The sequence below is a fragment of the Mus caroli genome, unplaced genomic scaffold (assembly GCF_978045245.1).
Source record: "Mus caroli unplaced genomic scaffold, Mus_caroli_1 scaffold_7, whole genome shotgun sequence".
NCBI classification, from domain to species: domain Eukaryota; kingdom Metazoa; phylum Chordata; class Mammalia; order Rodentia; family Muridae; genus Mus; species Mus caroli.
The window spans coordinates 96,205,759-96,226,018 of record NW_028227262.1 but is presented as its reverse complement, the minus strand read 5'-3'; the positions used below and the strand labels follow the sequence as shown (position 1 = coordinate 96,226,018).

The following is a 20,260-nucleotide window of genomic DNA, read 5'->3' as shown; positions in this document are numbered from 1 at the left end:
CTTAGAAGGTTATAGTCCTTCACATGGGGCTCAGTGATGTCAAAAGTGAGTCGGGAGATGCTGCAATAGCTATGGCATAGAACCATCAGCTCTGATGAGATGGTCTGTGCATCAGAACTCTGCAGAACTCTTTACACTGCAGATCTCAGGGACCCGATGATGACCGTCAAGCCCAACTGCAGCCCCTGGCAAAGGAACTGTGCAATGTTGGCAGCTGGCAGTGGTCACAGCAGCTTTAGATGTGGCAGACAGCAGGGTCCAGTATAGACACAGGTATGCAGTAGACCCTTTCTTCTTCAGAACAGGGAGGCTGGGCCTTTTCTCCCTTCTGCCCTCACTTCATCCTCTCAGGGTCACTGTGGAGACATGCAAAGTTGGATGGCAAATTCTGAATTCTCAGGCCATGGCTTCTCAGTTTGTTAAAAAATAGCCCAGCAGACAGAGGATGCCACATCAATGCCACGTGAAGATAAGCACCAAGTTTCCCAGGGTCTAACAAGTCTAAGTGTTTATTATTAGACCTCTATTAAAGGCAGTGAACAGGAAGAGCTGTGGCCTGAGAAAGTGCACCTATCAGTTCCACAAGCAAGTGACAATAAAAATAAGGGAAGCTCCATCAACCGCCCAAAGGCTTACATGGAAACGGGATGAATGACATATTTACAAGAAGAACTCCAAAGTCACCAGTGCTTAAATACTGTCTTGCTCAAAGTCCTGCAGCTAGCTTGCATGAGAGTTTTTATACAAAGGGACAAGGCCAGGCCAGAGTCTTTGGTGACCTGGGACAGCTGGTCCCACTGGCACCAAATTAGAGGTGGAAACATGGCAGCTGTGCCTTGTCCCCCACCCTGTTTCCTCTCCTTGTTTATAAGACAGATAACAGCTTGACCCATGCTTCTGAGGGGCCACTTCCCTGTGTGGCAATCCCACGGAAGACCTGAGGGCTGCTTTCGCCTTTTTCTGGGAATTGCACAAGGAGAGGGCAGGCCAGGAAGATACCCACCCACCACCATCATCCTAGGGTAGGAAGGAGCCTTTGTCCAGGAGCAACACAAATAGAAACCCAGCAATACAGGCGTCACTTCAATGTCCTCCTGAAACTTCCATCCCTCTTGGAGCTGGGAACATGATATCAAGTTTACTCTTCCATGCAAAGTTGGTTTACATTTCAGTGACTCATTCTTCTTGGACCCCTTTTCTGGCACTACCCTCCTAACCACACATGAAATCCTGTGACGTTGAAGGTGATGTCCTCCCAGCTCCTTTCCACTCTCCACAGTACAGTCACCTCTGACCATAGAACAGCCTTCCATGTCTATCTTCCAGATCAGTTTTAAGTTCTAAGAGGTCTGGATTCTGCTTTCTGTTCCTCTGCTGCATGCCTATGAGTCTAGTGATTCCCTTGGTTGGATCTTCCTAAGGCCTGAGGGGAGAGTTAAAACACCCATGCTTCCCTCGATGCTGCCACCACAGAACAGTGGGAACGGGGCCTGAGGACCTACTCCACCTTCTGTCCTACAGAAGACAAGACAAGGCCTGGTGAAGTGAACTGTCCCTGGCAATCACACCCTAGTGATACATAGCAAAGGTCTAGGCCGGGGCAGAAGTTGGCAGCAGGCTGTCAACACACCTCCAATGTCTTGCCACTCAGTTTCCTATATCAAACCAACAGAAAAGCAGCATCCACAGCCAGGCTGCTGGCTCTCACTACCACACCCTGTCCTCTGGACTTTGTCTACTAGACAGTAACTACTCAGCTTTCTGAATCTGACATTCAGATAGTGACTGATTCCTTTCAAAATCTGTGGCAGAGTTAGCAATGCTTCCTCAGCAGCTTGGGCTGCACTTACATAGCCCTAGCCAAGCCTTACAAATGCAGGAGAGCTTCCTGACTCCATGGAGAAGAGGGGTGCCACACCCCTCAGAATCCCTGCTCTTAACCTGGAGGTCTTTTTGACCCCACAGAAATAAGATAGCAAGAGGTGTCAATTCTAAGTGCTCACACCACAGAGCCGTCAGCACTGCCCTATCCTTCTCTTGCACATGGATCTGTGACCATCGTTCAGCATTAACGATTCATGCATTTAAACCAGCCTCGCCCAGACCCACCCAGGTCATCTTAGGGAGGCAGAGGCTTCCTAGCTGACACCTATAGGACATCTGTAGCCCTCAGGTCTAGTGGCTGTTCCTTCCCATGCTTTTGTCTTGCCCCAGAAGGAGAATGCTCTGTTTGACTCAAGGTAAACCAACCACCCTTTGTGGGCCCCTTAGGTTGTAATTTAGAGGCAGATTTCCCAGGAGAAATGCTGAGTGTCAGAGACTAGAGAGAAGCTTGAGATTCTCAGAGCCTTAGTGAGGATCAATGACAGCTCCTCGGGAGATCTTGGTGGAAACTCAGCACAGGCCAAGTGGCTCATGCGTCTTCCTGTTTAAAAAGTGGTCAGTCATCTCAGCCAACGCAGGGGGTCCTGCCAGCTTCAGCATCCAGGAGAAGGGGCTTCTAGGAGTACATTTTTATAAAAACCACCAAATGCTAATTATATCACAGTCCCAATCATTTGGGGAGGGGGGGGTGGATTCTCCGCTTGGAAGCTCATGGTTAGGGCAGAGAGCATTTCTTCTGCCTTAGCGGCCTGACTGGATTGACCTTTCTGTGTACGTGCCTGTCTCGTCCGTCATCATCTACCATTTACTTTTGCTTCTCTGCAGCTGGACTCACTAGATACACAGAGAAAGTGTGTTGCGGGTGCAGAGGCAAACTGTTACAACCACACTGCCCATCTTGCTGGCCATGGCCAGTCTTTACAGCCACAGTAAACCACAGTAGGTCCACAGTCTCTGGAAGTTACTGGATATGCTTACATTGACTCTTCCCTCCTAGAATCCTGGCTTCCATCGAAAAGGGCTTCTTAATAACGAACAGCCATCTGTTTCACACGACACAGGAAGAACATGATAAACCAAGTCACACAGCTTCAGCCGTAAACATATTCTTACACATGATTTCTACGACTCTGCACACACAGAAAGCAAGCCATTAAGGACTTGCAGAGCAACAACAACGCACACTGGGCTTCCTGCCATTACGCCACAATGTTTTATGGTGTAATTTTATTTATAACTGAAAAAGGTAAATAGGTAAATATATAAAATGGTGAGCAGACCCCTCCCCGCCAGAGGCTTTCTCTGCAAATTAACTCTGTGGTCATAAACCCCATGCCAGCTGGACCCTCGCCCTGTGCTCTGTGGCACGGGCAGCCAGGGCAGGTAGACGGCCGAGGAGAAACAAAGTGGAGCCTTTTCCACCATCAGCCAGGCATGTTAATTGAACTTTGGCAAATGTTTAAAGATTTCTCTCTCCATGTTTGAGAAGGAATTAAAAACAGTTGAGCTGGGAAAATGAACATCTGTTACTGCCTTACACTCCCGACCACAATGAAAAACATTCATAATTAAAGCGACTTTGCTTCCTTGCTAGTTAACTCTGTAATCTTAAGTTAAAAATATAAATGCAGAGGCTCCTTATTGTCTTTGGGCCTTCTTATGGCTGCTTGTAAAAAAGGTAGTTTATACTGGGTTTGTTTTTTTCCACTGGAATAACAATATCAGGAAACAGACTTGCGTAAAAAGATAGGGATGACAGCAGCGAGGCACCTCCGCGCGGAGCCTCGGTTTATGAAGCTATGAAACGGTAGTCAAGAAGTGCTTTATATTTGGGAGTTAAATACGCTTTACAGCTGTGTAAAAAACCAGAGCCAGTTTAGGCCAAACATAAACATTCCAGTGTCTACAAGGTTTACTTATATGGAGGACTGGGCTCCTTTCTCTCACTGGGAGGGATTTGTGTGTTCCGCATAACAACACTGAAAATCCTTCCACATCAAGTCACTTCCCTTCCAACACAAGGAACTTCACCAAGAAAGTCAAATCTGTTTCCTACAGTTTGGGGGTGGGGTGGGGATGGGGGTAGGACTGGGGCGGGTGTCTTCACCCTCATAACTGATAAGGCCCCCAGGCCCTCCACCCTCAGACCTATCCATCTCCCTTCTTGCTGCAATCTAACATTTCCTGAGACAGCGCAGTCCAGAAGCAGACCCATTCTTTGACTGACTTTCCTCTCTTCTTTAAGATGGACTCTTCTTTTTCCATCCACTCTACTAAATGGAACTTTCTTAGCACAGCACGTAAGGTCTGCACGGCTCTGGGCATGGTTGGAACACACGGGCCCTCTGCTGTGCACCTCAGCAGGGAGACAATAAATGCATCTCAGGTTCAGCACAGGGTTCTTCTAGTGCTGGACGTCTGGGTCTGGGTCTGTCGCCCCAGAGGCCAGGGCAGGCATGAATAGGCTGTGAGCTCCAGCCAGCTCTGGCCCAGATCCCACACCACAGAATCCACTGGGGTGAAGAAGCCAAGCCTGAGAGGCTCCCCAGGGAGGGACGGGCAGAGGACACTATAGCCCTTCCGTCCTCAGCAGAGCATGGGGCTTTCTCTGAGGTTTTGGAAAACAAATCTGGCTGGTTTTCTTTCAAAGTGGTGTTGGCTCAGCACACCTCTCCTGCCCTCAACACCCCCACAGGAACAAACCCCAAAAGTGCTGAGGGAGCTGTCATGTTTTTCCTGGCCTCAACATGAGTGGGAAGTGCTATAAATCTCTCCAGAAAGCCCAGGCTCCTGGGATCTCCAGAACCAATCCCCCGATTTATGAGGACTGGATCATTCAGACAGATGTCTGAGCCTTGGACCTTATGAAAAACATTAATTTATAGGAACACTCCTGACACTCAGGAAAGCACTCTTTCAAGGTGTTCCACTTAGGAGGATGTGCCTGCCATCTAGGAAGAACATCACAGCAGCATGGCCTGTGTTGGCTCAGGCAGCGACCCAGTCTCTTTATTTTCAACTGGCTATCTGGGAATGTGCCTAGTGGTTTCTTGAACAGGGAGAGAGGGGCTGGATGTGGGTGGAGCTAACTGCATCTGATTCAGTAGCATTCCGGCCATCAACAACAGTCTGGGAAACCCAAAACAAATCAGTAGCTGGCCAGCCCCCAGGCCTGGGCTGGGCTGCCAGTACTGGTGTCCAGGCACTGTGGGAGGACGGAGCCTCTACACCTGGCTTTGGCTCACCAGGTCTGGGTTTAGGGTGGGGTGTCTACACAGCCATATGTCACATGCTCCCAGTTCACTGGGAAGTTTGGGAATGATTAAAACATCACATTCCATTGCAGGTCAACGACTTAATACCATGTCATGTTTTTAAAGCAGAATGCTAGGGTCTAGACTGCCCAGTTCTTTCCACATGCCTGGATTTCTATCTACTCAGCTACTCCATCTAAAAAGCCCAGAGTTTGCCTTCTGCTCCAGGCTCAGCAGCTCCCACAGGCTCTACTCCCACATCAGCTGACCCCTGCCCTACTGTCACAGTTCCTGGCTCTCACTGCTGTGAATTAGACATCAGCCCTTGGATGCTGGAGTCCAGGAGGAATTTCCAGGGCTCTTGAGAGAGAGGCCTGTATGCTGGGCCTTCCACAATGTGGGCTCTATTCTCTGGGTTCTGGAAGACTAGAGGCAGTGGTTTCTGTTGCTGCTTCATCACATGGAAATCCCAGCTAGCGATGACTTTATGGGTCTGTATGGTCCAGACAACAGGGTTACTCTTTGGTGAAATGGTTCCCAGGGGAAGTGCCTGTGAAAATTCCCATCCAGCTAATTACCACTCAGGGCAGGCTGCTACCAGAGGGCGCTAGACTTAGGTAGAGGCCAGGCCAGCCTCAGAGACAGGGCTCCCAGCTTTACTGCCAACTGTATTTTCTGCCCTGTCAAAAAGCAAGACAGGAAAGAGGAAGAGAGAAATCTCACTACAGGGAAGAGGTCACACTTGCTCACATGCCCAGGGCCTGCTTCTGGGAGACAGGGGATTCCTGATCTCTTCTGTACTGCCACAGGAAGCCTGGTAGCGTCCAAGCCACCTCTGATCTTTAGAAGCAAGCACACTGACACCATGTCTCCCCTCTGTGCTGGCTCGGAGACACACTGCTCCTCAGTGCCAGCAAGGGATGGTGTGAAACCCAGAGCAGCCTGCAGCGATGTCCACCTCAGCACTTACAGGTCAGATGACAGGGAGGGAGGTGGCTACTGGAAAGAAGACCCCTGTCTGCAATACCCGAATCCTGGTCAACTGGCAAATGGCCACAGTGGTGAGAAGGTGAGGCCTGGACTTCCAGCAGAGCAAGTTCTGACTAGGGAACACCTTCTTCCAGAAGCCCTGGATACCAGCACTGTGCCATGGTGGCCTCTTCCAACAGCCTGCCATTGTTCCTATGTGGTCTCCCAGAGACAGCATTCTCCTGCACTGGGGCCGCATTGGGACAGTCGCAGTCTTTCCAACTAGCAGTGCAGGGAGAGCTGGGTCTCCTCCCACCTGTGCTCCACGGCCCTGCAGTGCTTGTATACTAAGCACCTCCTTACAGCCCAGCAAAGCACCCAGGAGACATAAGGGAAATCTCTACCAAAAAAGGCATTCGGACAGACAAAACAAAACAAACCTTTCTTCCTGCCTGCAGGTGACCTCTAAGGAAGCATTCATTCTGTGACACGGAATCTGAGATGTCCCAGGACCTGCAGCCCAGAGGGAACAGTTCAGCCCATAATTAGATGGGGTCTTAGGAAAGAGGAACTCCACATTCACCATGTTATGACCATGAAAACCAACAGTACTCTGTAGTGATTTAGGGATAAACGCTGGGGGCATAGTTACTGACTTCACGCTGCTCCCGGGCTCAAAACTGTGCTGTGCAAGGTGAGCCTGCCTGGATTACTCTTTGAATTTCAAATTTTAAAAATAATTTTGTTATGTGCACTGGTGTTTTGCTTGCATGTATGGCTATGAAAGGATGTTGAATTCCCTGGACCTGGAGTTAGAGACAGTTGTAAACTGCTATGTGGTTGCTGGGAATTGAACCCAGGTTCTCTGGAAGAGCAGCCAGTGCTCTCAATCTCTGAGCCATCTCTCCAGCCCAAAATTTCAAAGTTTTTGATCTAGAGAAAAACAATTTTATATTAAGATTCTGAAAATACCCCACTCCCTAGTTTCTCAAGCCAGTGTGTATTCTTACTAAGTATGAGTTTCTCTATGTTCTGTTTTTTAATTCCTCTACTTAAAAATACAGTCACAGATTACAGGTAGTTTCTCATTGGTTGACTCAGATTTACAGATACTACGTTCCAGTCATCTGCATAACTCTGGGTCATAGAGAATCAGGTGGCAAACATTGCCAACATGGAGAACAGGATCAGTGTAAGAACTCCACCTGGCATCATGCTTTGTAAATGAGAAAAGCTGACTGATGGCACATGAGGACAAACCAGTGCAGGAGACTTTCTGGATAAGAACAGGATGCCACTCTGGAGGAGACACAATTTGCCAGCTTCTAGAGACAAAGAGGAAAATATTTTCATGCCAAGCCTATAATGTTATCAAATGCTCTAGTATATAATAGAAAACACAGGTGTGGTGGCTTGAGTAAGAATGGCCCTCATAGGCTCATATACCTGACTGCTTAGACATCAGGGAGTGGCACTATTTGGGAAGGATTGGGAGGTGTGTCCTTGTTAGAGGAAGCGTGTCATTGTGAGTGGGCTGGAGGCCACTCCATGAGATGGAACCCATACCCTGAAACTACTTGGGTGACCAAGAAGCAGAGACTAGATAGCCCAGGGACCTAGGGTAAAGCCAATACTGCTCTAAACAAACAACCCCCACACCAAAACAAAAACAGCCAACCAAACCAAACCAAACAAAACAAAACCCGGAAACAGAGCAAAAATTAACCAACCAACCAACCAACCAAGCAACCGAAACCACAGCAATAGAACAATAGAATGACCCCATTTGACACTCTGCTATACTCACAGAACACTGTCTTGCTCAGCCATCATCGAAGATGCTTCCCTGTGCAGCTGATGAGAACAAATACAGAGACCCACAGCCAGAGATTGTGTAGAGTGTGAGACCTCAACTTAGCCCTAAATGGGATGTCTGAATCAAATCCCTTCCCTCAGGGCTCAGGGACCCCCACCCCCACCCCAAGAGGAGGCACAAAGACGGTAAGAGCCAGAAGGCATGAGGGCACCAGGAAAACAGGGCCCTCTAAATGACCATGAGCAAAGCTCATAGGAACTCATAGAGCCTGAGGCAGCATGCACAGGGCCTGCCCAAGTCTGCACCAGGTCCTCTCTGTAAATTATGGCTTCCAGTTTAGTGTGTTATGGGACTCCTGAACATGCCAGTGAGTGGGTCTCTGGCTCTTGTGTCTTTCTTTGGGCTCTTTTCCTTCTGTTGGTTTGTTTTCTCCACATCCAATTATTAGAGTTTGTTTTATTTTATTATTTTTATTTCATTATATTACATTTTATTTTATTATAACCCCTTAGAGGCCTATTGAGTTCTAATCAGAGACAGAGAGGGAATGGATGCAGATGTGAGGAGAGGTGAGGAGAAGCTGGGAGGAGCAGAGGGCAGGGAAACTCTAATCAGGATATTATGTGGGGAAAAAACTTATTTTCAATAAAAGGGGAAAAAGAAATTTTCTATTTGTAATTCCTTCATATTCTTAAGTTTATGATCTTCATTTTTAAAAGAGCTTATACACCTGGAGAAGACTGTCTCTGTGGGATTGTGCTATCCTCAGTGTAGGGAGACGCGCCAGCTTCCAACTTCTGTGGCAAGCTCATCTCGGCAGCTCAGGTCCAACCTGCCTCTGCCATCTCAACTTCTGCTTTTGCACAGTAACTATTTGGCACATTTTGTTAGGATTTAAGAAAATAATTTTCTTTCCTTCATAATATAGCATGTTCTAAATTATATACGCAGCTTTTCTACAAACCAAGTGGCTTTCATTTATTCTTTGCATGGCAGCAAAATGCTGTTCATGGCTTTTCAGTGCTTGGTCAACACTAATGTCACTGGGATGGAGCATACAGAGAGATGTCCAGCACGACAAAGGTCAAGTTTTGTGAACTCTTAGTAACGTCCTAGGGGATGGGGTGCCTGCCTACTCAGCATGCGGGGTCACAATCATGTCTTAAAATGTCATCCCAAATTGCCTGCCTATTCTCAATCCCATAACAGCCAAGGTATAGTGACCTGCCAGAAAATAATAGTTCTACCTAGGGGAAGAGATCCAAAGACGTGCAGGAATGTGTCAGGGGCTCAGAATCCTGTCTGGCTGCCTTCAGGTCAAAACATCCTGATGACAACCTCCTTGTCCTCCTCTCCCTCCTCCTCCTTTTGGAGCTCGGTACCTCCCTTTGTAATCTGGCTGGCCTTGTCAGGTGATCCCCCTGCCTGAGCCTCCTGAGTGTCCAGAAGGACAGGCACGGAACCACCAGAGCCAGCCCTGATGAAAATCTTAACTTGGCAGCTTGCGTTGGTGTGTGCATGGCTTTGTGAGAAGCATGGTCTTCAGTATGTGCCAGGAGGAAAGCTGCTTTTTCTTTGAAAATCTGGGGGATGCTGAAATATGTTTCTATGTTAAAACTATATAAATCCACCCAACTAAAGCTGTGAGGTGCTGTCCTAGTGGGCTGACAGCAACAGAGAAAGGCTCTCCGGTGCATTCAACGTTGTTTCAGTCTCCTGGAGCCCCTAGACATTCAGAGTGTGCCTGCCTGCCTTTTTCCTTTACTTCCTTTAAAATAACACTTAGAAACGATGCTACAAAGACAGAAACCATAGTACAGCACAGCATGGCTGTCAAAACTCCCCAACAACTTCAGTTTCTTGTGACTTTATGTGGTTGACTTTATGTGACTCTTCATAGCAAACTGAGCCAGAACTTGCTCAGCAGAGCAGAGTATGAACTATACCTTTGATCAGATAAGATCTCCCCAAGGAACGGACAGAAATTAATGCCAGTCCTCATTTTTTCTAAGAGGGACAGTGTAGGTTTGTTTGCAAGGTGCTAAGACGGTACAACCAGACACCATTTGGTCCTGGCGCTCAACAGTTTCCCGCAGATTAAGCTTCCCCCTTCCTGGCAATTACCACTTCCTTTTTAGTGCGTTTCCAAGAATCGTGAGCAAATTTCCGGGCAGGAGCAGGGAGGCTCTGTACCCTGTTGTCTTTTCAGCAAAGGCAAATTAGCTAAGTCACCCCACCCCCCACGTGCAGATCCTCTCTTTAATGCTGTCCAGCTGGGTGTGCCTGGGGATCATTTTATTGTTAAAACTAGAGCCACATGGAAAAGACATTAAAATGAGTTCGCTGCTGCGATACCCACAAAGATGAAAGGGCTTCTCTGATTTTAATGTGCCACGTTTTAGACAGTGGGTTGGGATGAGGGGGAGAAGAAAGGGGTTCTTTGGAGACCTACCCATTTGGCAGGTCTGCAAATCCATCCGAGTGGACTATCCATCTCTCCCCTCCTCCATGGAGGTGTGTGAAGCACTGAGTCAGCTGGTCTCCTCCCATTCCCATAGCATCCTCACCAGCTCTTAAGTGGGCCATGGGCTACCTTAGCCCACGTAGAGCAGGCTTTTCTTGCTGCCAGAAGAAACTTCCTGGCGAGTGAACATGGAGGGCCGCTGGCTCATGTGAGTTATGGACCTTGGTTTAGAAAGAGGGAATTCACTTTGGATGCAGGGGTCTGGGCTGCAGAGTCCACTGTGTGAGCTGTAAAGCAACCTTATCTTGTCATCTTTCTGGCCTGTCTGGGATGTGGCTTCTGCTGGGACAAAGAAAAGCAACCAGGATTGAGGGCAAAAGCCTTGACTGTTTCCAGCACCAGGCAACATGGCTGTAAAGCCTGTCAGGACCTCCTAGTTGGAATTCCTAACAGTGGACATTTTGGTTTTTATTGGTTTTGATTAAACAATAACAGCTAATAGTGGAGATGGAATTTAGCTTTATAACTAAACATAAAGTGTTAAGTATGGAAGCACTGCATGAATATTAACAAACATGGAAAAGTGGTGTTAAAATGGTTGTACTCGAAACAGTTTTATCACAAGTTAAATTAGCAACATTTTTCATTACTCTGAGATTAACCTGTGTGAGCAGAGCCATCATACCAAGTTCACTTTGAGGATTCTTTGGACACAGGCTGAAATAGATAGTTTTTCTTTCTTGTAAATTTCTCAATATAACAAAGTATTCTTTTTGTCACAGGACACAAAATATTTTAAATATTGCAAAATCTAGGCACTTAAACACTTTCAGCCACTCATGGATTTTCTGTAAGATAGTTCCGTGAGGCGGTTTGGCAGCTCTCTCCACCCCTCACCTTTTCTCCGCAGTCTCTCACTTGAGATTGCTTTCTTTGTTCATGCTACTCCTTTAGTGATGTTCCTAAGTGAGGAACACTAAGGGTCTTGCTTACTGTCCTTCAGAGGGAAGCAAATGCCAGAGAGCCTGACAGCCCCTCTGCTGCTTGTACTGAGTTCCTTTGTTCTCACGTGGGCTGTCTGTAGCAGGGAAATGGTACCTGCAGCTTCAGGGAGCCCAGGAAGCAGGATAACACTCACTAATGGTGAGATGCACCCTGGCAAATGCATACATTTGTATAATCAATGGCCCAGAAAAAGTGTAGAATATATCCAACATCCCAGAAGATTCTTGTTGTATGGCCCTGGCTCTGGCTGAACTAACCTCATTTCTACAGCAGAGAGGTTTGAAGGTCCTTGAACTCCTCTGTTCTTTATGTCTTCTTTCCCTCTGTGTAGCATGTTTCTGAGACTCAAGCCTGTCGGTGATACACCCGTAGTTCTGCTCCTTACTGCTGAGAGATAGTATGTCACTGTCTGGCTGTACATGTGGCCAAGGGTCTTCTGGGGCCACTAAGAACACAGCTACTCTGTACCTGGCTCCTGTGGCCAGATCCTCTCATCCCACTGGATAAATGCCTAGAGGAACTGCCAGGCCCATATCATTGTTTTGTACCCCTGAGAAGACTAACCTTGTTAGCCTCGTCCTCCTCAGGTGACTAGAGGGACAACAACCCCTGTTCTTCCCAGTCAGGGCCTCTTTGAGATGCTGTGGTCAATGAATGCTCTGAATGAAGTGAATTTATGACTATGGTCCTGAATACTGTGATGTCCTTTATACGCCACTATGACCTCAGTATAAAATTTCCTAAGTAGGTATTCAGTGCTATCACTTCCTTTTAGATTTCTTTATTTATATGAATACACTGTAGCTGTCTTCAGATACACTAGAAGAGGGCATCAGATCCCATTACAGATGGCTGTGAGTCACCAGGTGGTTGCTGAGAATTGAACTCAGGATCTCTGGAAGAGCAGTCAGTGCTCTTAACTACTGAGCCATCTCTCCAGCCCTCAGCACTATCACTTCTTAATGGGAAACTGAAATGTAAAACACCCAAAGGTGGGGAAGAAAAAGCTCTCCACTTCCTGACTCTGGTGGTAAATGAGCCCTTGTGGGCATCACCTTCAAGCGAGGGCACAGGGTGAGGACAGTGAGTGAGAATCTGAGAGGGACAGTCAGCCTCCTGCTCTCTTTGAAGCTCAACTACCGGGATTATTGCTATGATCCTAAGATAACAGAAGAGGATCTAGACATTTGTAAACCCACAACCCGTTTTCCTACCATTCCTGGGTGAGGAAAGGTCACAATAGTGTCATCTGTTTCTGATACTGAGTTGTAAGAATTCTTGCTATGGTGAACTAATATTTTTTTCTGATTCTGTTGTTTGTTTTCTCAATTACACAATACTATTCTTTAAGCACTTTTTAAGGGCTGGGGAGTTAGCTGCAGTTATTAAAGGCACTTGCTGCTCTTGCAAAGCACCTGTGTTCGAGTCCCAGAAACTACAGCTGTCTGTAATGTTCGTCCCTGGGACCTGATATCCTTTTCTGACTTTTGCAGGCATACATGGGATGCACAGATATACATGCAAGCAAAATACTCATACAGATTAAATAAACAAACAAACAAATAAATAAATAAACAAACACAAAAAGTTTTGATAAAGTCCAAACTGTCTATGCTTTCTTTGGTCTTATGAAGTCTTTAGATGCACCCTGCATCCCTTCTGACAAGGAAAGGGTAAGCCTGCCTTCCCCTGAAACTGTGCTATGCCAGAACAGGTCATTAGCGGATCCCACCTGTACTGCACGCTCCTGGCACCAGCCCTCTCTGAGGTTAATACAGACCAAAAATAAACACACACAAGCAGTCCTGGCCAGCACTAGTGAAATACTGTCTGTCCTTTCAGTTAAGGGCAAAAAATGTCTTCTTTGTGTTGAAAATGTGCATAGCTACTTCAAGAAGCTCAAAGCAGCCTGACCATAGCACAGCAGCCATACTCACCTCTGACAGCCAGAGGTCCCCGAACACTGGCAACACTGGCTTATTTACCAGTGCAGGGGGTCTAAGGGTAGAGTGAGGCCTGCCACAGTTGCTCCCTGTTCTCATTGCACGGACAGAGCCTCACAGTAAAGCAGGCATTGCTGCCACTACACCAGGAGGAAACTGAGGTTTGGAAAAGCTTAAGGCCACTTACCTCCCAGACTTTTCTGACAGGAAGGGCTCTCACTACTTTAGCCCCAACACCCAGAAAACTCTAGATTGACACACCAGCTTTGTCAACATATCTAAGCCTGCTTCTCAGTTCCCTAAGCTGAGATTCTAGAATGATCTGGGGCTATAAAGGCCCCACACGGATTTCTCCCTGATGCCACCCTGTCCTCTTTCCTCTGGAGTTTGTGTTTGGCTCCACGCAGGCAAGTGTACAGTCTGTACTACTTGAATACTCACTATCATACATACATCTTCATAGGAGAGGCACCGAAGGCCTGCCTGTCACCTCCGTCACGTCTTATAGGCTGTGGCTGGCCAGTTACCCTTGCATACATACACTGCAGTCACTGTTTTTCAACGTGTTTTCAACTGGATTCTACTGAGGAATGAATGTTTTAACACACAGAGAAGCCTTATGGTTCTCTGAATGCTCAATACTAATAAATATGTCCGCTGAAAAGATCCCAGTGCTGTGGGAAACGGAGGCCAACCTGCTTGGGAAACAGCTAATGTGAGAAAGTTATTTAAGCCCCTTTGTCTTTAACCTGGTATTAATAATGTGTCTTATCAAGTATTAACAAAAAACAAATTACTTGATGAAAGAGAATATTGTACATTATAAAGTGCTAAGTATATATAACACACTGTTATCGCTACAGATCACACGGCCCATGGGTTTGGTTGTTTCTTCTGTTTAAGAACAACGTTGTGTGGGAAGGCTTCTAGGTGGTATCCAGCAGTAGTTATATAACCTGGGTGGAACCCTATTTCTTTGTCTACTTGACTCTCCTAACACTTTGAGAAGAGAGCAGATGTTAAGTCATCCGCCACAGCTGGGGTATGGCCCGGGCTGTGCTTCTCATGCGGGCGGCCCTAGGGTTTCTTCCCCAGTATAGGGATGCAGAAGAAGAGAACAAGATGGCAGAGATCAGAGTAAGTTGTGAGAGACTAGATTCTCAGGCAATAAATTCAGCTCCTGTTAGTTTCATAAGCAGAAGGGAGAAAGATTAAGACACAGCAGGATGTAAACAAGCTGACAGACACATCTCCAGCCAGGAGAGGGTCTGCAGTGGTTCCCAACACAAGCAGGCTGGACAGAGGCTCTGACAACAACAGAGCAACAGGGCAATGCGTTTATGACTAACCAATCCAACTTCTCCACAGGAAGATTTTAGGAAGGTTTCTTAGGCTCCATTCAGACAGTCCACTCTTCAATACAGGGCCTGTTAGCCCAAACTAGAGCTTCCCATGTTTGTAATAGATCGCAACCTTCTGTTGGCAGCAAGTATCTCCTTCTCATGTCTCATTGTCAGACAGGGTCTTCTCTATGTTGTAGTCCACACTCCGCTGCTGGGCTGGGGTAGGCTGCGCTGTGTTGCACTGGCTTGGGCCTTGACTTTTTCTGCTTGGCTTTTGTTTTGATGCTTTTTTGCGCTTATGGAAATTTTATTTTGATTTCTGAAACTAAAGGCATGGGAAAAGAGCCCATTGCACCTCTACTCAACAGAAACTTCCAAATACCTTGAGCAAAATCCTAGCAGCTCATTCTGGAAGTCTGTATCATAGAGTCTTTTTCACCCTCAGGAAAAATGACTATTTTGCTTTTTAAAATTGTTGTACACTTATTTCTTGTCTTGTGTGCATGTGTGTGGGCACATCCCATGAGTCGTACCATATGTGTGCTGGTCAGAGGACAAATTGCAAGAATCGGTTCTCTCCTTCCACCCTGTGGGATTTGGGATGGGACACAGGTCTTCAGGCTGGGTGACAAGCACCCTTACCCTCTGAGCCATTTCACTAGTTCAATATCATATTTTTAAAAATAACTTGCTGTGATTTAGGAACTTCTGCAATTTAAAAAATCTCTGTCATTTGAACAACTTCCTGTAAAAACACCATAAAGAAACACTAAGGAGCCTACTAAAAGGAACAGGAAATAAACTAAAACAGTACAGAGATTCCTGCAGTAATATCAGTCTATTAGTCATCTTACCGACCACTTGCATTCACCAATGCAATGTGAAGACCTTCCCATCCCACTGATGGGGACCTTTGATGTTGCTGTGACCGGCTGCTGGGCACTCCTCTGGTTACTCTTTATTAATTGGAGACCACTGAATATTTTAGGTCTCTTTATAGATTCGATCTAGACTAGGATCTTGTGAATGAAGAACAGATCAGAGAACTCAGACACTGAAAGGATATGACAGTAAAGTAACGATACATAGTGCCTGACAAGCGTATGTGTATAAACTCTACCACCCTGGCCAATTTTGAGGTGTCACTAGCTTGTATGTAATAATGAATATGCAAGTACCAGTTCTCTGGAATCTGATCACCCTAAGATAGAACCTTAATCGAACTCATTACACTAGAGCCAGTGGTGTGAGCAGTGAGTGCTGTAGAAAGAGCACTGGCTGGCTGAGGGCGAGCCACAGTTCTAGGGCCTTTATATGCCCTGGGTTTTCAGACTTGCAGAATCCAGTTAAACTGCTGGGTTGGCTGGCTCAGCTGCGAGCTGAAGGTCTAATAAGAATTTTAAGCAGGCAGGCATGGAGGTGTCATCTGTGATCTCAGCATTTGGGAGGTTGAGGCAAGAGGATCAGGAGATTAAAGTTGTCTTAAACTACACAGTGAGTTTGAGGGTGGCTTTGGCTATCATAAGACCTGTCTAAAATACTCCTCATAATTCCCCAAAATAGTATGCCATAATTGTGTGACTTCTGAGGTAAGGCAGTCTTTCTAAAAAGGTCAGTGAAAGACAATGAAAGAATCATTTCAGAGGACAGCCTCTGCTATCATTGCTTCTGAACTGCACAGCTGTGAGATGCCTGCTGCGTGAAGATGAGGCTGACACGCACCCCAAGTCCACTTTGGTTCATAGCCCTGCCACTAAAGCAGTGCATCGGAGACCTCTGACCAGTTTCCTGTGTTATCCTAGCAAGGTTTCCCAGGACTGATGACAATGCCCTGTGTCAAGACGCCATTTAACAACTCTGCCAGAACTTTCTGCACGGAGGTTCTTAAGTCCTCTCCAGAGTGTGATATACTCACAAAACGGAGTTTCAGTTTGCAAACACTCATATCTCAATCAAAACAAAGATCAAAAGTTGGCCAAGAGCTAACAAGATGGGTCAGCAAGTAAAGGCACTTAGGCCTAGCCTGAAGATTCAAGTTCAATCCCCAGGACCCACAGAATATAGAGAATGGCCCCTGAAAGTTGTCCTCTGATACACACAAGCATACACTCACGCACGTGCACACAGCACAGACACATGGTGTGATTGCAAGGAACTTTTAGGAGGGCCATAGACAATAAGTCCTAATGTGGAGCTCCCAGACTCCTGAACACCAGTCACTACAGGAACAATATCAAAGGAGCACCCTGGCTATGGTGGTGTGCATTTATAATTCCAGCAATCCTGGGGAAGACGCAGGAGGATGAAGAATTCAAGGGTAGCCTTGGCTACATAGAAAGTTTAGTTCAGCCTAGCCTAAATAAGACTCTGACTCAAAATAACGATGACAGCAACAATGAATGTTTTAAGGATCTCAGCATATTACTGCTTACTAGGGCATCCTGGCAAACCAGAAAGAGCATATTCTCTGCAAAGACAGCCACGGACGGGAGTGCAGAGTGGCAGATCTCCTTCACCACACTTGGGGACAGCAGTGCTGACTCCGAGGGCCTGCTGGAGGGCTGATCACAGAACCACCCAGAAAGAATGCAGTGAGCATGAACAGTAAACAGGACTGTGAACTGCCTCCACCTTTAGAAACTATTCTGATACTGTCATTTCTACAGGACAAAAATGGGTTTATTCTGACACCTTGCTTTCAGGGAACCGAATTGTCATCTTTATATTTCTCTATCTCTGTGATTGTAACTTGGGCCCGTGTAATGGAAGTGTTCACTCTCACTGAGACATGCCTTGCTCACCTGTCCCTGTGGTGGCAGATTCTCTGAGAGACTGGGAAGCTAATGTCAATGCCCAAACCAGGCTCCAGGCTGTTCAGAGAGCAGAACTTTAAAATATCTATAAATGAAATGTTCTACAAAGTGACCACTATTTCCAACCCAGGACTGCACCTTGACTGTGGGAGCTGGGAGAGCAGGCTCAGGAGGTGGAGCTGCAGGATATTATTTATAACCTGGCAATGGAAACGGCTAGAACCACATGAGTCAAGCACAAGGCTGATCCCCTCACTACAGGTAAAATAACATTCAGAACAGGGAAAACACCCACAGCCAAAACTGTGCAGGGCAGGGGCTTAAGAAACCATTTCCTCTGCTGATTTTTGATGTTTATGTGGAATGTTCTTCAAGCAGCAAATAACTTAATGGTGATCCTGACAGACTGAAAATGATACATCTTTCCCACGACATAAATTAATTCTTTTGGTGGGGAATTGCTAAAATGGACAGGGTGTCATAAAAATTTCTTTATGGCCAAAGAAAAAGAAATGATTCCATTTCTTGCAAACATTCTTACATGAAAAATAATAAGCTCTCACTTCGAACTGTCCTGGTTTTCATAGGGATCAGGGAGTCTGTTACTAATTGGGGCAGTCCAGTTTACCTGATGTTGGCCGTGAGTCACAGTCTACATTTCCTCAAGTAGGAAACATTCTGCTGGAGACTGCTGGCCCCACAATTCACTTCCCATCTGAGGAACTACTATAAGGAGCCACAGGGAAAAGGACCCAGCACTCTCCATGCCCACCATTTCTGCCACTCTTCAGACTTACATGGTAGATAACACTCGAAGGCTCTGAAAGCCGGTGTTCACAGAACAGAATGCAAGAGCATCCTGAGGCCACACCCCCATGACCCAAGACATCGAACCGATGCCAGGCCTTTAACATCTGGTGAGCTCCAGCATTCTGTGACCTGCTTAGGGTAATGACATTTATGAATAAAGAGCTCACAGGAAATTCTGGTCCCTGGCTTGTACAGCTTTTCTGTCTTCAAAGTGCTCAATCATGGCTGCACTGAGGATGTCCATCCACCATGAGATAAAAGTCCCCCCATTACAGTCAGGAAGACTGGGAACTCTCCAGGGTCTTCTTTGCAGTGCGATCATGAACACTAAGGACCCTACTTTAACTCTGTTGAACTTAGCATCTTCCCAGACTCCAGGGAGTTCATTACCACAATATTTTGTGAATTAATGAATGAGGAGTAGAACTCTGGGCACTTCCCTTGAGAGGAAACAAGACAAGGAACTATGGGATTTGCAGGTCTCAGTCAGGGAGGCAATGCCAAAGGGACGCTGGTGCCATCCCAAGTGACTTTTCTCTTAGGATTGACCAGAATCTCAAACATGATCCCTGGGCCCCGCCTCCACCTCAGTTTCCTCTTCTGTCTGCAGTGTTGCCTGCTGTGGGGTATACAGGCTCCCCCACACGTGGCTGTTGTACAGTGGGACATACTTCCTGCCCCCTTTCCAGTGACACTCCTTCCCCAACGAGCCTTACTGACTGCACTGCTCTTCCTATGAGCTCTTCCTCCGGTGCCAGCTGAGCTGGAGCTGCTCACGTCACTGAGTTCTAGGTGACATGGCATTGTACTCATGTGTACTTCTGTGATCAGTGATAGTCCATGTTCCTACAGTGGGAGGGGAGGGAGTCTGCTTCTCAGATAAAGCAAAGAAAGACCTTCCCAGTCCCCAGTGCCTGCCTTACACTGCTGCCTTGAAGTGAAGAACATGAGCAACTCAGGGCCTCCGGTGCCCTCTTGGATGCTCCCAACCTGGTGAGATAGAAGGATGCTGTGGCAAACAAATTAACTCAGCCAAGATGTATTGAGAAACTCAGTTGTCAGGCCTACAAGCCTCCTAGCCTACAGGCTGCTTTAGGCAGGAATTGAGTTTTCATCTTCAGCTCTGATCCTGCCTCAGTGTTTAATCATCGCTGACATCTACCAAGGTATGGTGGAAATGGGGCTTGCTCACTTCTGCAGCTCATTCTCTGACAGGTAGGAGCCAGTGATTTTGTTCCTCATTTAAGAAAAATTTCAAGAATAAGCAAAAATCGGGAGACAAATGTAAGGAATGTCCCAGTGGCCCATGTGTACGGATGAACCGGCATGGCACCTTACCCTTGTCCCAGGCAGAAACATGAGCAGATTAAACAAGGCTGTCAGTTCACACACAATAACGATAAGGTCTTAAAAACCTGTAAACCCATCATCACTGCAGTCAGGCACATACTCTATAATGGCTTACAGGTAACAAATAAATGAGTGGACAAAGTAAGGTGAAGAAAGGATCTGAGCTGTGGGTCTGTGTCCCCAGCTAAGGGGCTTACCTGTTGGAGTGCTGCTGCGGAATGAAGAGGAGGGTGTGATGGGCGGGGTCACAGGGGGAGTAAGGCTGCCACTGCTATGTCGAGGTGGAGTGGACACATTCCCTCGAGACACGGAGCTGGACAGGGTTAGTGAAAGCTTCGGCTGAATCTTCTTCTTCAGAGATTCCTGTTCTCGGCGGGCGGCATCTGTCATGAATCTGAAATGAGAGTTGCAAGTGATCAGCCAAGGCCTTGGAAGAAGACACATGACGGTAAAGTTTGACAGATGCTCTGCCCTGGGGAAAAACCTGGTAGCAGGTCATCAAGTCTCATGAAAGGTTGCCCTTTCCTGTGTAATGGAGTGGCCTTCTAGCTCGTTGCTTTTGAGTTTCCTCCGAATAGGGCCCATAGCTTTGGCAGGAAACCTCAGTAC

General features: G+C 46.8%; 1 protein-coding gene across 2 annotated transcripts in view; it reads right to left on the bottom strand.

Moving 5' to 3' along the window:
- Jazf1 (JAZF zinc finger 1) overlaps positions 1-20,260 on the bottom strand; it is a 316,738-nt gene that overhangs the window by 23,470 nt on the left and 273,008 nt on the right. For both annotated transcript variants that reach the window (XM_021165549.3, XM_029478835.2), the window contains one exon: positions 19,849-20,045. In XM_021165549.3, coding sequence (XP_021021208.1) covers positions 19,849-20,045 — 197 coding nt within the window. The remainder of the gene's footprint in view (positions 1-19,848; positions 20,046-20,260) is intronic.